The 13,885-nt window shown below is 49.6% G+C and overlaps 1 protein-coding gene across 1 annotated transcript in view; it reads left to right on the top strand.

The window, feature by feature from the left end:
• The window catches only part of TRHDE (thyrotropin releasing hormone degrading enzyme), a 212,249-nt gene that overhangs the window by 142,394 nt on the left and 55,970 nt on the right, over positions 1–13,885 (top strand). Inside the window, exon 10 of the mRNA XM_064166663.1 lies at positions 9,675–9,763. Coding sequence (XP_064022733.1) covers positions 9,675–9,763 — 89 coding nt within the window. The remainder of the gene's footprint in view (positions 1–9,674; positions 9,764–13,885) is intronic.

A 13,885-nucleotide genomic window follows, 5' to 3' on the forward strand; every position in this document is an offset into this window, starting at 1 on the left:
TGTGAGGAGGGGCTGAGGGAGCTGGGGGTGCTGAGGCTGAGGAAGAGGAGGCTGAGGGCAGAGCTCATTGCTCTCTGCAGCTGCCTGCAGGGAGGTTGGAGCGAGGAGGGAGCAGCCTCTGCTCCTTGGTGCCAAGGGACAGCAGCAGAGGAAATGGTTCCAAGCTGGCCCAGGGGAGGCTCAGGCTGGATGCTAGGAAATATTTCTTGCCAGAGAGTTCTCAGCCACTGGAATGGTCTGCCCAGGGCAGTGCTGCAGTCCCCATCCCTGGAGGTGTTTCAGCAGCCTGAAGAACTTCTTCCTAGCATCCAGTCTGAACCTACCCATTTCTAGCCTTGTTCTGTTCCCCTCCAGTCCTGACAGCTAAAAAGTCCCTCCCCAGCTTTCTTGTAGGACCCTTAAGGTGCTGAAAGGCCACAGTAAGGTCACCTGGGAGGCTTCTCCTCTCCAGACTGAGTGTAAATAGTTTTCCCTGGTTTAGGTCTCTGACTTATTGCTGATTCCAAAGTTCCTTGTAAACTCGAGGCAGAATTAGGACCATAGCAAATGAAGTCTGCATCTGTCATCCAGTGCTGTTAAACATGCTAATCACTCTCCTGACTGCAGGTTAATTACAGTGTCAGTGGTTGTGGTGAAATACCTGCCTCTGAAATATGTCCCAGCAAGACAGTATTGGCATGGGAAATGTGCTCCCCTTGGTGTCCCTGTGGTTACATTCATACAGAGTTAGAACTCAAATCATCTCTCTTAGAAAGGTTTGGGTCAGAAGGGACCTCCAAAGGTCCAACCCCACTGCAGTGAGCAAGGACATCCTTTTTAGGCTGTCAGGGAGTGATAGGGCTGGGGGGAATGGAACAGAGCTGGAAATGGGGAGAGTCAGTCTGGATGTGAGGAAGAAATTGGTGAGCAACTTCTGAGGGTAGTGAGGGCCTGGCAGAGGTTGCCCAGGGAGGTGGTGGAAGTCTCATGCCTGGAGGTGTTTAAGCTGGATGAGGCTGTGGACAGCCTGCTCTAGTGTGAGGTGTCCCTGGGCATGACAGGGAGATTGGAATCATAGGATCATAGAATCAAGCAGGTTGGAAGAGACCTCCAAGTTCATCCAGTCCAACCTATCCCCAGCCCTGTCCAGTCAACCAGACCATGGCACCAAGTGCCTCATACAGTCTCTTCTTGAACACCTCCAGCCACAGAGACTCCACCACCTCCCTGGGCAGCCCATTCCAATGCCAATCACTCTCTCTGACAACAACTTCCTCCTGACATGCAGCCTGAACCTGCCCTGGCACAGCTTGAGGCTGTGACCCCTTCTTCTGTTGCTGGGTGCCTGGCAGCAGAGCCCAACCCCACCTGGCTACAGCCTCCCTGCAGGCAGCTGCAGACAGCAATGAGCTCTGCCCTGAGCCTCCTCTGCTGCAGGCTGCACCCCCCAGCTCCCTCAGCCTCTCCTCACAGGGCTGTGCCCCAGGCTCCTCCCCAGCCTTGCTGCCCTGCTCCAAACACCTTCCAGCACCTCAACATCTCTCTTGAATGGAGGAGCCCAGAACTGGACACAGCACTCCAGGGCTGGCCTGAGCAGTGCTGAGCTCTGGCTGCTCCTTGTGGTCCCTTCTAGCCCTGACTGATTCTGTGAATCTCTTTCTGTAGTAGGGAGCCCTAAAGCTCTTGTGCTGTTCCAGCAACCCCCACTGCTTTCCCCCCTTGCCACCTGAAGTCTGCTGGTGCTCTCAGCCTAGAGATAAAGCCTGCCAGGTGTCATGGCAACCAGAGCCACAGGTGTGTAGGTTAGCTGATTATACTTCCAGGCTGTCCATGAACAATTTATCTTTGAACTTTCCACTCTTTCCATATTCAAACACTGCTGAAAACAAAGACCTTCTTTTGCAGTTCTCTCCACGAGGAGAAGAAGTGAGGGATCTGTACTGATGTGATGGCCCAACTTGACACCAACCTTTAGTCAGTTCATGGTAGCAACTTTCTGTGCCCTTTATTTGATACAAAGCTTTCAGTGTTACCCAAAACACTTTTGCAAGCAGAGAGCTTAATGCTTGGCCATTATTTGTGTGTCTCTGCCTGTCAGCCAAGCACAGGACTGAAGTAAAAGCACAAATCTCTAATTCTGAGGTTTTCTTTTGTTCTCTAAGACCTGCTTTCTTCCAGAAGGTCAGCACTTTCTCATTGCTTTTGTCTGTGAGGTCCCAGCACCAGGAGTTCTTCTGGATGGCTCGTAGCCAGGTATGCACAGAATCACAGAGTTAAGCAGGTTGGAAGAGACCTCTGAGATCATCCAGTCCAACCTAGCACCTAACACCTAATTAACTAACCCATGGCACCAAGTGCCTCATGCAGCCTCCTCTTAAACACCTCCAGAGATGGGGACTCCACCACCTCCCTGGGCAGCCCATTCCAATGCCAATCACTCTCTCTGCCAACAACTTCCTAACAACATCCAGCCTGAACCTGCCCTGGCACAGCTTGAGACTGTGTCCCCTTGTTCTGTCCCTGGGTGCCTGGCAGAAGAGCCCGACCCCAGATGTCTACAGGCTCCCTTCAGGTAGCTGTAGAGAGCAATGAGCTCTGCCCTGAGCCTCCTTTTATCCAGGCTGATCAAGAAATGCCCCTGTCAGCATCCTACCATAACCAAGGAATCATCCCTGCTGACAAGGGCCACGTCTGGGAGGTGTCTCCTTTGCAGACTCAGTGCCTCTTCCCCAAGGATATGTCTCTGTGGGGAGGGACTATTGACAAGGTCTGGTAGTGACAGGAGGAGGAGGAATGGGTTTGAAGTGGCAGAAGGGAGACTGAAAGTGGATGTTAGGAAGAAGTTGTCTGCAGGGAGGGTGGTGAGAGACTGGCACAGGTTGAGGGTGGTGAGACACTGGCACAGGTTGCCCAGGGAGGTGTTCAGGACCAGGTTGGATGAGGCCTTGAGCAACCTGTTCTAGTGAGAGGTGTCCCTGCCTATGGCAGGGGTTTGGAAGTGGCTGAGCTTTGAGCTCCCTTCCAACCTAACCCATTCTGTGGCACTATGAGATTTCAGCATTGCCCACCTGGAGAGCTGGGAGCGGCCACGTCCCTGGTCCTCAGCTCCAGCCACTCTGGGTGTAGCAGACTTCCATCTTTAACTGAGGAGGCAGAGTCAGTGGTTTAGGTAGGAGGTTCTGGTGCTTAGAAGGAGGAGAGAAGTGATCTAACCACTTAGTTTTTTACTCTTGGATTGTCTTTTTTGTCCTCGCTTTGCAATTATTTTTACTCCTTGCATTATCTCTGTCTTAAAGAGCTTTAATCATATCCTGCAGTGAGATCCTCTGAGGTTGTTAAGGCTCTCAAAACACTCCACAAAGATGAGCAAGTGGTTCAGATTGAAGAAGAAGAAATGGATTCCCATCCCACGGAGACTTTCAGCATATCAAAACATTTCCCTCTACTGAATCAGGGCAAAATTCAAAGCAAAAAGTTTTGTGGAGGAGGGGAGGAAATTGGTTTAGAAAAATTCATCTCAATTCTGTAATTTCAGTGCTTCACATTTCAGTTTCACTCAACTCCTCCCCTCAATTAGCCTGTGTCTCCAGCTGAAATTCACTTGGAATCAGCAAAATGGAAGTTTCTTACATAGTAGTGATAAAATGTTTCAGCAGTTCTGGTTTTCAGTGCTGGATTTGACTCTCTGTGCTGAAGCATTTTTCTTCCCAGCAGCCTGGGTTTGAAGAATTGAATTTGGCCTTTAGAAGTGGAAAGTTTCTTTGGGCAACTCCTGTGTAGTCATGGAAGGCATCACTGGTAGCACTGAGGGAGTGCAGGAACTCATTCTGCTTGCACACAGGGACTGGTGCCAGTGGAGGTGCCCTCGGTTGTGTTACTTGGCCTGGTGCTGCACCACACAGGCAGGAGCATCCCTAAGTGCTCTGCCACATCTTATGGCCCATGGCAGATGTCTCAAGCACCCTACAGTGGCTCACCAAGTTGGGAGCCAGTGTGGATCTGTTAGAGGACAGGAGGGCTCTGCAGAGGGACCTGGACAGGCTGCACAGATGGGCACAGTCCAGTGCCAGGAGGCTGAACAAGTGCAGGGTTCTAACTTTAGCCACAACAACCCCAAGCAGCACTACAGGCTGGGGAAAGAGTGGCTGAGAGCAGCCAGGCAGAGAGGGAGCTGGGGGTGCTGGGAGAGAGGAGCTGCAGAGGAGGCAGCAGTGCCCAGGTGGGCAGCAGAGCCAATGGCATCCTGGGCTGGCTCAGGAGCAGTGTGGGCAGCAGGACAAGGGAGGTTCTTCTGCTCCTGTGCTCAGCACTGCTCAGGCCACACCTTGAGTGCTGTGTCCAGTTCTGGGCTCCTCCATTCAAGAGAGATGTTGAGGCACTGGAAGGAACTCAGCACAAAGATTTGAGGTTTCATTCCTGTTTCTGTGTTATCAGTGTCTGAATTGTGTGGGATGCTTCAGAAAGCAGAGGGTTGTGTGGTCATTGTGATGGAGCAGAGCCCTGTGAGGAGAGGCTGAGGGAGCTGGGGGTGTGCAGCCTGCAGCAGAGGAGGCTCAGGGCAGAGCTCATTGCTGCCTGCAGGGAGGCTGTAGCCAGGTGGGGTTGGGCTCTTCTGCCAGGCCCCCAGAGACAGAAGAAGGGGTCACAGCCTCAAGCTGTGCCAGGGCAGGTTCAGGCTGGATGTTAGGAAGAGGTTTTTCCCGTTGGCATTGGAATGGGCTGCCCAGGGAGGTGGTGGAAGTGTTTAAGAGGAGGCTAGAAGAGGCAGCTGTTGCCATGGGTTAGTTAATTAGAAGGTATTAGATGATAGGTTGGACTGGATGATCCCAGAGGTCTTTTCCAACCTGGATGATTCTGTGTTTCTGTGATTTGATACCACCTTGCACAAATGAATTTAGCCCAGAGAAACTGAGCCACAGAAGAATGCTGTCTGAGATTTCACTGCTGCCAGCTGAGGGTCACATATTGATTTTTCCAGTCTGGGATAACTTAGACAACTGAGAGTTTAATTTCTCTTTGGAGATGCATACAGCTTTGGGTGTTCAGCTTTTCTGGAAGTGTTTCTGTAAGTGCTTGCAGGTGAAGAGATTTCAGGGACAGAAAAAAAGAGGTGGCAAACCATTCAGGAGCAAAATCAGAGATGGCAAAGCATTGAGGGACACAGTCAGATGGCAAATCACTCAGGGACAAAATAAGATGGGAAATCACTCAGGGACAAAATGAGATGGGAAATCATTCAGGAACACAATCAGATGACAAAGCATTGAGGAGCACAGTCAGATGACAAAGCATTCAGGAGCACAATGAGATGACAAAGCATTGAGGAGCACAGTCAGATGACAAAGCATTGAGGAGCACAGTCAGATGACAAAGCATTGAGGAGCACAATCAGATGACAAAGCATTCAGGAGCACAATCAGATGACAAAGCATTCAGGAGCACAATGAGATGACAAAGCATTCAGGAGCACAATGAGATGACAAAGCATTGAGGAGCACAGTCAGATGACAAAGCATTGAGGAGCACAGTCAGATGACAAAGCATTGAGGAGCACAATCAGATGACAAAGCATTGAGGAGCACAATCAGATGACAAAGCATTCAGGAGCACAGTCAGATGACAAAGCATTGAGGAGCACAGCCAGATGACAAAGCATTCAGGAGCACAATCAGATGACAAAGCATTGAGGAGCACAGTCAGATGACAAAGCATTGAGGAGCACAGTCAGATGACAAAGCATTGAGGAGCACAATGAGATGACAAAGCATTGAGGAGCACAGTCAGATGACAAAGCATTGAGGAGCACAGTCAGATGACAAAGCATTGAGGAACACAATCAGATGACAAAGCATTGAGGAGCACAGTCAGATGACAAAGCATTGAGGAGCACAATCAGATGACAAAGCATTGAGGAGCACAATCAGATGACAAAGCATTGAGGAGCACAGTCAGATGACAAAGCATTGAGGAGCACAATCAGATGACAAAGCATTGAGGAGCACAGTCAGATGACAAAGCATTGAGGAGCACAGTCAGATGACAAAGCATTGAGGAGCACAGTCAGATGACAAAGCATTGAGGAGCACAGTCAGATGACAAAGCATTGAGGAGCACAATGAGATGACAAAGCATTGAGGAGCACAATCAGATGACAAAGCATTGAGGAGCACAGTCAGATGACAAAGCATTGAGGAGCACAATCAGATGACAAAGCATTGAGGAGCACAGTCAGATGACAAAGCATTGAGGAGCACAGTCAGATGACAAAGCATTGAGGAGCACAGCCAGATGACAAAGCATTCAGGAGCACAATCAGATGACAAAGCATTGAGGAGCACAGCCAGATGACAAAGCATTCAGGAGCACAATCAGATGACAAAGCATTGAGGAGCACAATCAGATGACAAAGCATTGAGGAACAAATTCAGATGGGAACTCATTGAGGCACAGAATCAGATGGGAACTCATTGAGGCACAGAACCAGATGGGAATCACTCAGGAACAAATTCAGATGGCAAATCATTTGCCACTTGTGACTCTACTGACTGTGTGATGCCACTCAGTGTGCAGCCTGTGTATCTTCCTCACATTCCATATGTTGCCTACCATCAAGCTACTTCCCTGTGCTGTAAGCACATCTGAGCTGTGTCTCCTGAGCTCTCTTCCCACCTGATTCACTTGATGATTGCCACTACACTTGAAAATAATTATGCTTCTTGCATGCTGCTAAGAGGCAGGTCACTTCATTTGTTTCTGTGGAAGGCATTTTCCTTTTGTCTCTTGTGTTAGGTGCACAGAGGTCTGTAGTAGGACGTAGAGAGGTCTGCTGTTGATTGGGCAGGGCTGGGTGCTAGGTTGGGCTGGATGATCTTGGAGGTCTCTTCCAGCTGGGTTGATTGCATGTTCTGTGGTAGGCAGCTCTCATTCTCTCTTCTGTTGCAGTGTGACTTTTCCAGTAGGAGCTGAACTCCAGACTTACACATTCACCATGCAGATGCAGTTCTTGTTCTTCCTTTAATTTTCAAAGTGCCTGTTTTACAAAGAACTTCCGAGCTTTGTGCATCACTGTGCCTCCTTTTTCTGCATCACAGCATCTTCTTCCTTCTGGAGAGCCATGTGTTGGAGCTGGTTGTGTTTGTAGAGATGCTCTGTTTCCTAGAAGCTCTCTTGGACAGACTCTAAAACACTTGTGGGTGTCTAGTGAGTGAGGAGCTATTTACAAGAGCAGTGAATGTTCTCCAGTGCATCACTTCACAGCATCTTCTGACTGCCCTTGCCTGTTGAACCCAGATGCAGCAGGACACAATCCAGAGTGTTAGTGAAACCAGCAGTGGAAACCACTGTGTGTGAAGACCCCAGGCTGCTGCTCAGAAACTGATTCACCATTGGGCTTCCTCTTCTGCTGGCTGTGCTGTGGGGGGTGGTAATGCCAGCACAAGGAGTGGGCAGCCTCAGAAAGGCAGCAGCAGCTCCAAATGCCACAGCTTAGTTATCCCAAGTGTCTGCTAGAGCCTGTGCTCCTGCGGAGTGCACTCAGCATGAGCCAGCAGTGTGCACAGGTGGCCAAGAAGGCCAATGGCATCCTGGCCTCTATCAGGAGCAGTGTGGCCAGCAGGACCAGGGTAGCCCTTCTGTCCCTGTGCTCAGCACTGCTCAGGCCACACCTGGAGTGCTGTGTCCAGTTCTGGGCCACTCAATTCAAGAGAGGTGTTGAGGTGCTGGAAGGTGTTTGGAGAAGGGCAGCAAGGCTGGGGAGGGGCCTGGAGCACAGCCCTGTGAGGAGAGGCTGAGGGAGCTGGGGGTGTGCAGCCTGCAGCAGAGGAGGCTCAGGGCAGAGCTCATTGCTGTCTGCAGCTGCCTGCAGGGAGGCTGTAGCCAGGTGGGGTTGGGCTCTGCTGCCAGGCAAGCAGCAGCAGAAGAAGGGGACACAGCCTCAAGTTGTGCCAGGGCAGGTTGAGGCTGGATGTTGTTAGGAAGTTGTTGTCATAGAGAGTGATTGGCATTGGAATGGGCTGCCCAGGGAGGTGGTGGAGTTGCCATCCCTGGAAGTGTTTCAGAGGAGGCTGCATTAGGCACTTCGTGCCAGGGTTTGGTTCGGTGATAGGTTGGGCTCAGCGATCTGAGAGGCCTTTTTCAGCCTGCTTGGTTCTGTGGTTCTGTGCAATTCAGTGCATGAGCAGACCTAATAATTTTCCCAGTATGTCCTGACAGCAGCAGTCAGAGTCCAGAAATCGCATGGGTGGGGAGCTGGGACCTGGCAGGGCAGGGATCTCCTCCACCCTCAGCCTCCAGGTCAGGCAGGCTCTGCGAGCCACAGTATCTCTGCTTCAGTCGTGGCACTTCTGAGTAGTGTTTGTAGTTCAGTGGAGCAGACTTCTGGGTGAGAGGAAAGGAGCAAACCTGACTTCTTTTCAGTACCATAGGCTCAGTTTTGCAGTGCTGTGCACTAGTGGGGGAGAAGCTGATGCAGACATCAGCAACTTGCCCATGGTCATCCTTCATCATCCTAATGCAGTCAATCTGCACTGCTACACAGATTTGCTGTCCAAGTGGTAGTGTAAGGTGAGGGCTCAGAAATATGGGGCTAGAAATGCATTCGTGCTGCCTTAAGAGGAAGTTGGGGTCTGAGAAACAATTTGTGCTACCCTATTGAGGAAGCTGGGGTCTAAGAAATAAATCTGTGCTACCCTCTGAGGAAGTTGGGGTCAAAGAAACAATTTGTGCTACCCTATTGAGGAAGTTGGGGTCTAGGAAATAAATCTGTGCTACCCTATTGAGGAAGTTGGGGTCTAAGAAGTAATTTGTGCTACCCTGTTGAGGAAGTTGGGGTCTAAGAAATAAATCTGTGCTACCCTCTGAGGAAGTTGGGGTCTAAGAAATAAATCTCTGCTACCCTCTGAGGAAGTTGGGGTCTAAGAAGTAATTTGTGCTACCCTGTTGAGGAATTTGGGGTCTAAGAAATAAATCTGTGCTACCCTATTGAGGAAGGTGGGGTCTAAGAAGTAAATTGTGCCACTATGTGAGGAAGTTGGGGTCTGGTTCTAGCAGCTTGCCTCCAAATCCAGCTGCTGTCTCCAATTTGGGTGCATGGGAGTGTCAATAAATGGTTGAAGGAAGTGGAGATCCATCCCATCGATTTTGTTCCCTAAAGCAGCAGCTCCAAAGCCTGTAACAGCTGCTGAAGACGTTGCTGGCAAAGTCTGTTGTTTTTAAGCTCTAGAATCTGTGAATCTAAGCATGTTTTACCTGGAGTTCTCTCTTTTTCTGAGTAAATGGGTCTGGAGTAAAGTAAATGGGAAGGGGGGAGAAAACCCCAGCCAAATGTGTTGTTCTGCTAGGAAGTGGTGATTTCCTCTTGTGAATCACCTTGTTACAGCAGGAGAGCCTGGCAAGGGAAGTGCTGGGGGCTGAGAAATGTGAACTATCATCTGGGATGTCCTTTCCTTTCAAAGATGAATGACTTTCTCATTGCCTTAATTGCTAACAGCAAACGCGTTCCTCACCCCCTTCCCCCACCTGCAATAAAAACCCAGAGTAACCTGTTAGAATCCAACCTCTTTATTCTTCTGCTGAAATTGTGTTTTGATTTCTTTGACATGCTTCCCTGATTGCTGTAAGAAGAAATCAGTTTGGTGGTTTTCTTTCTTTCTTTCTTTTCTTTTTTGTTCTTAGATTCCCCCTCCTTTGTCTTGCAGCTACTTGTGGCAGATTCCATTAACAATTGCAGTAGGAAATTCGAGCCACATCTCATCAGAGGCAATTATATGGGTGTCTAACAAATCAGGTAAAAATAAACTTTCCTCCCAGTGGAATCTCATAAAGCCTACTTTTGTGTTTTACCTCGACTGTTTCTTTGGAATTGATCCTGGATAATTGTTTCGTTGCTCTCCACCCACCTTGAGCTCTGTGAAATGAATTACAGCAACAACAACAACAGCAACCCAAAAAAAAGAGAATAAGACAGTTGGGAAGGGAGGGAGGAGGGATGAAGGATGAGCAAGGAGCAGGATTTGTAATTACTGAAGAAGTTAGACAGCCTCACTGCAAATCTTTTAGGTAGAAAATGTGTTGCTAAGTGCTGTGTGGTTTGTGTTTAGCAACTCACAGCAGATCATTGATCAAATCATCCTGAATGCAGTTCACTTTATTGATTGGGGGATGTTAACTGTAATATTTTCTATGGCAAAGCAGCTGATGAGCATCACTTAGTGAATGCAAAGTGTTCAGTGTTCTGGCCTTTGGAATGGGTAGCCCAGGGAGGTTGTGGAGCAGAGAAGCACAGAATGGGATCTTTGATCACATTGGGTGCTTCTCTGCTCCACAACCTCCATGGAGATGTTCAAGGCCAGGTTGGATGAGGTCTTGAGTGACCTGTTCTAGTGGGAGGTCTTTGATCCCATTCTGTGCTTCTGTGCTCTGCAACCTCCCTGGGTAGCCTGTGCCAAGGTCTCATCACTGTAAAGAGCTTCCTCCTAATAGTCATGGAGGGCTTAGCAGCCTGCAGGAGTGCCAATGAGTGGTGCATAAGCAGTGGGTGATCTGAGTGTCCCAACCTTCTGGAAGCTGTAGGTAATGATCTAGAAATACACCTGTGACCAAGGCACTTCTCAGGCCTAGGAAGCATCCTCTAGTCAGAGCACACAGGGCTCTTTAGCTTGGAGAAGAGCAGCCTGAGGAGGGACCTCAGGAATGGTTCTAAGGATGTGCAGGTGAGTGGCAGGAGGCTGGAGCCAGGCTCTGCTGGGTGATGCCCAGTGCCAGCACAAGGGGCAATGGGTGGCACCTGAGGCAGAGGAAGTTTCATTTAAACATGAGGAGGAATTTTTTCCCTGTGAGGGTGGCAGAAGCCTGGCAGAGGCTGCCCAGGGGGGCTGTGGAGTCTCCCTCTGTGGAGCTATTGCAGAGCTGCCTGGATGTGCTGCTGTGTGATCTGCTGTAGGTGACGCTGCTGTGGCAGGGGTTGGAGTGGCTGAGCTGTGGAGGTCCCTCCCAGCCCCTGCCATTCCATGGTTCTGTGCTGCCTCACTCTCCAGAAGTAGATGGCTGTGGCTATACTTTTTAATGTTAACACTTCCAGCATCCTTCAAAACCTGTTTCTGCTTTCACAGTCTGCCTTAATGACCTGCTCTACTTTTGTCCTTTAGGGCTTGATTGAACTCTCCTTGAAGTTAATAGGAAGATTCCCACTGACTTCAGAGAGTTGATCATCTCATCACATCTCATCTCATCTCATTAGGTTGTACATCCATGCCTCCTTCCCTTCACCCCTGCCTGGGAAGTTCATATCGCTCTTATCTGCATTCTTGCTTCCTCATTGCCTTTTATTTGCAGAGCAGTGTAGAGGAACAAGCCCATAAAAAGGCTACCTGCTCTTTTGAGATCTGCTGCTGCCATTGGAATGCCTCCCAGAAAGCAGCAAACGAATGCAGGCCACTGTGAGCAATGCTTTTGGGGTGGCTGCTGTGTAGGAATGGAAGAGAAACCTTTCAGTGCCATCAGCTTCCTGTGCAGTGAATCAGTTCCACTGCCATCTGTTCCCATTGGCCTTCTCCTTCCTCACTGCTTTGTCTCCCACTCACTTGTTGTACCTCATTGAAAAAGAAACTGTAAGCTTCTGACTACAGCAAGGATGTCCTCTTCCTTCTGCTCATTCTTACCTAGATCAGCTGGGGAGTTCCAAACAAATTCCTCTGCTCTGCCCTGGCCAGGCCACATCTGCAGCACTGTGTCCAGTTCAAGAGGGACATAGAACTGCTGCAGAGAGTTCAGAGCCACAAAGATAATGAAGGCAGAGGAAGATCTTCCTTAGGAGGAGAGCCCGAGGGAGCTGGGGCTGTGCTGCTGGGAGAGAGGATCAGCCTGAGGGGGACCTCAGGAAAGGTTCTAAAGATGTGCAGGTGAGTGGCAGGAGGCTGGAGCCAGGCTCTGCTGGGTGGTGCCCAGTGCCAGCACAAGGGACAATGGGTGGCAGCTGAGGCAGAGGAAGCTCCATGGAAATAGGAGGATTTTTTTTCCCTGTGAAGGTGGCAGAAGCCTGGCAGAGGCTACCCAGGGGGGCTGTGGAGTCTCCCTCTGTGGAGCTATTGCAGAGCTGCCTGGCTGTGTTGCTGTGTGATCTGCTGTAGGTGATGCTGCTCTGGCAGGGTTGGAGTGGCTGAGCTGTGGAGGTCCCTTCCAGCCCCTGGTGTTCTGTGATTCTGTGGTTCCTTCTTGTTGACTAAACTGCTGTGCTGAGGAAGCTTCCAGTGTGCACAGGAGATGTTGAAGATCTGTCTATTGCCTGTCCTGTAGTACTGATCACAGGCCAGTAATGAAGAGGGTCAAAGACCATGGCTACCACTGTGGTGACTTGGCATATCACTTAAATGGTACAACAAAATTAACCATGGCACCTTTTTAGTGATGGTAGATTAAATAACAGTTTGCCAGGGGCAGCACACAGCCTGCCTTGCCCTGGAGCTCACCAGGGTTGTTAGTTTGCCAGTGGAAGAGTCACTTTGTGTGCATCCAGAAGGACCAGAGAGCACTACTGATTCTTGCATCCTTTTGCCTACTGTCTGTGACCTCACCAAGGTATTGGAGGTTTCTAAGTGGCATTTTCATGGGCAGGGGATGCTGAGAGCCATTTAATGCCAGATGCTTGGGTTGTTGTTCTGTACTGATAGAACCATAGGATGATCTAGTGTGAGGTGTCCCTGGGCATGGCAGGAGGATTGGAACTGGCTGATCCTTGTGGTCCTTTCCAGCCCTGACTGATTCTGTGGTTCTGTGTTTCTGTGATTCTATGGTTCTGTGTTTCTGTGACTATGCTTGTGTGTTTCAATGGTTCTATGGTTCTGTGATCCTATCATTCTATGGTCCTGTGAGTCTGTTTCTTTGATTCTGTGATTCTGTGGTCCTGTGATTCTGTGTTTCTGTGCTTCTCTGATTCTGTGTTTCTGTGATTCTCTGATTCTGTGGCTCTGTGATTCTCTCATTCTGTGCTTCTGTGATTCTCTGATTCTGTGGCTCTGTGATTCTCTGATTCTGTGTTTCTGTGCTTCTCTCATTCTGTGCTGTGTTTCTGCAAACCCAGAAGTGACCCTACCCTTGGGTAAGGAGGTTAAGTTAGCAGCCATTTCAAACAGCTGAGCAAGACTTGGCTGATTTATGATGTCCCTGGGAATTATACCTCTGGCAGGCTCCTCTGCCTCTGCTGAAGTGACTCTGTGACTCCTCTGTGTCTCCACAGGGTTGCTGTGAAACTGGGGATTAAAGTTCAACAGCAAAGTTGCCTTCCAAGCAGGAAGTCCCAACTTCCAGCATTGTGCTGTCTCCTTCTGCATAAGATAATCTCTGCTTTGACTGTGAGACCCTTGACAGTCTGATTCTTCTCTGTCAAGTGTTTTGTAGAAGACAGCTCCTTTTGGGCTGGACTTTGCTGGCTGCCCACTAAAGAACAGAGCATTAGAAAAATGCCCTTCTGTGCCTTGATGAGGCTCAGCTGCCAAGCCTGACTCATGTTGCTGCCAGACTCCAGCCTTTTATCCTTCAAAACTGGGAGGAAGGGAAGCATTGTGAAGTGAAATAAATGTATAGGTCCTGCTTTGCAGTTTTAGCCAACTGCCATACAAGACCTGCAGTCCTGGCATAGTTTTGACAGTGAGGCAGAACCACAGAGTCATGGAGTCAGAGAATCAGGGTTAGAAGGGACCACAAGGATCATCCAGGTCAAACCCCCAGCCACAGGCAGGGACCTCATCCAACCTGGCCTTGAGCACCTCCCTTGGCAACCTGTGCCAGTGTCTCACCACCCTCCCTCCAGACAACTTCTTCCTAACATCCACTTTCAGTCTCCCCTCTGCCACTTCAAACCCATTCCTCCTCATCCTCTCATTACAGTAGTCCTTCCCCAGCCCTCCTGGAG

This window comes from Pogoniulus pusillus, chromosome 27 (assembly GCF_015220805.1).
Source record: "Pogoniulus pusillus isolate bPogPus1 chromosome 27, bPogPus1.pri, whole genome shotgun sequence".
Classification (NCBI taxonomy): Eukaryota; Metazoa; Chordata; class Aves; order Piciformes; family Lybiidae; genus Pogoniulus; species Pogoniulus pusillus.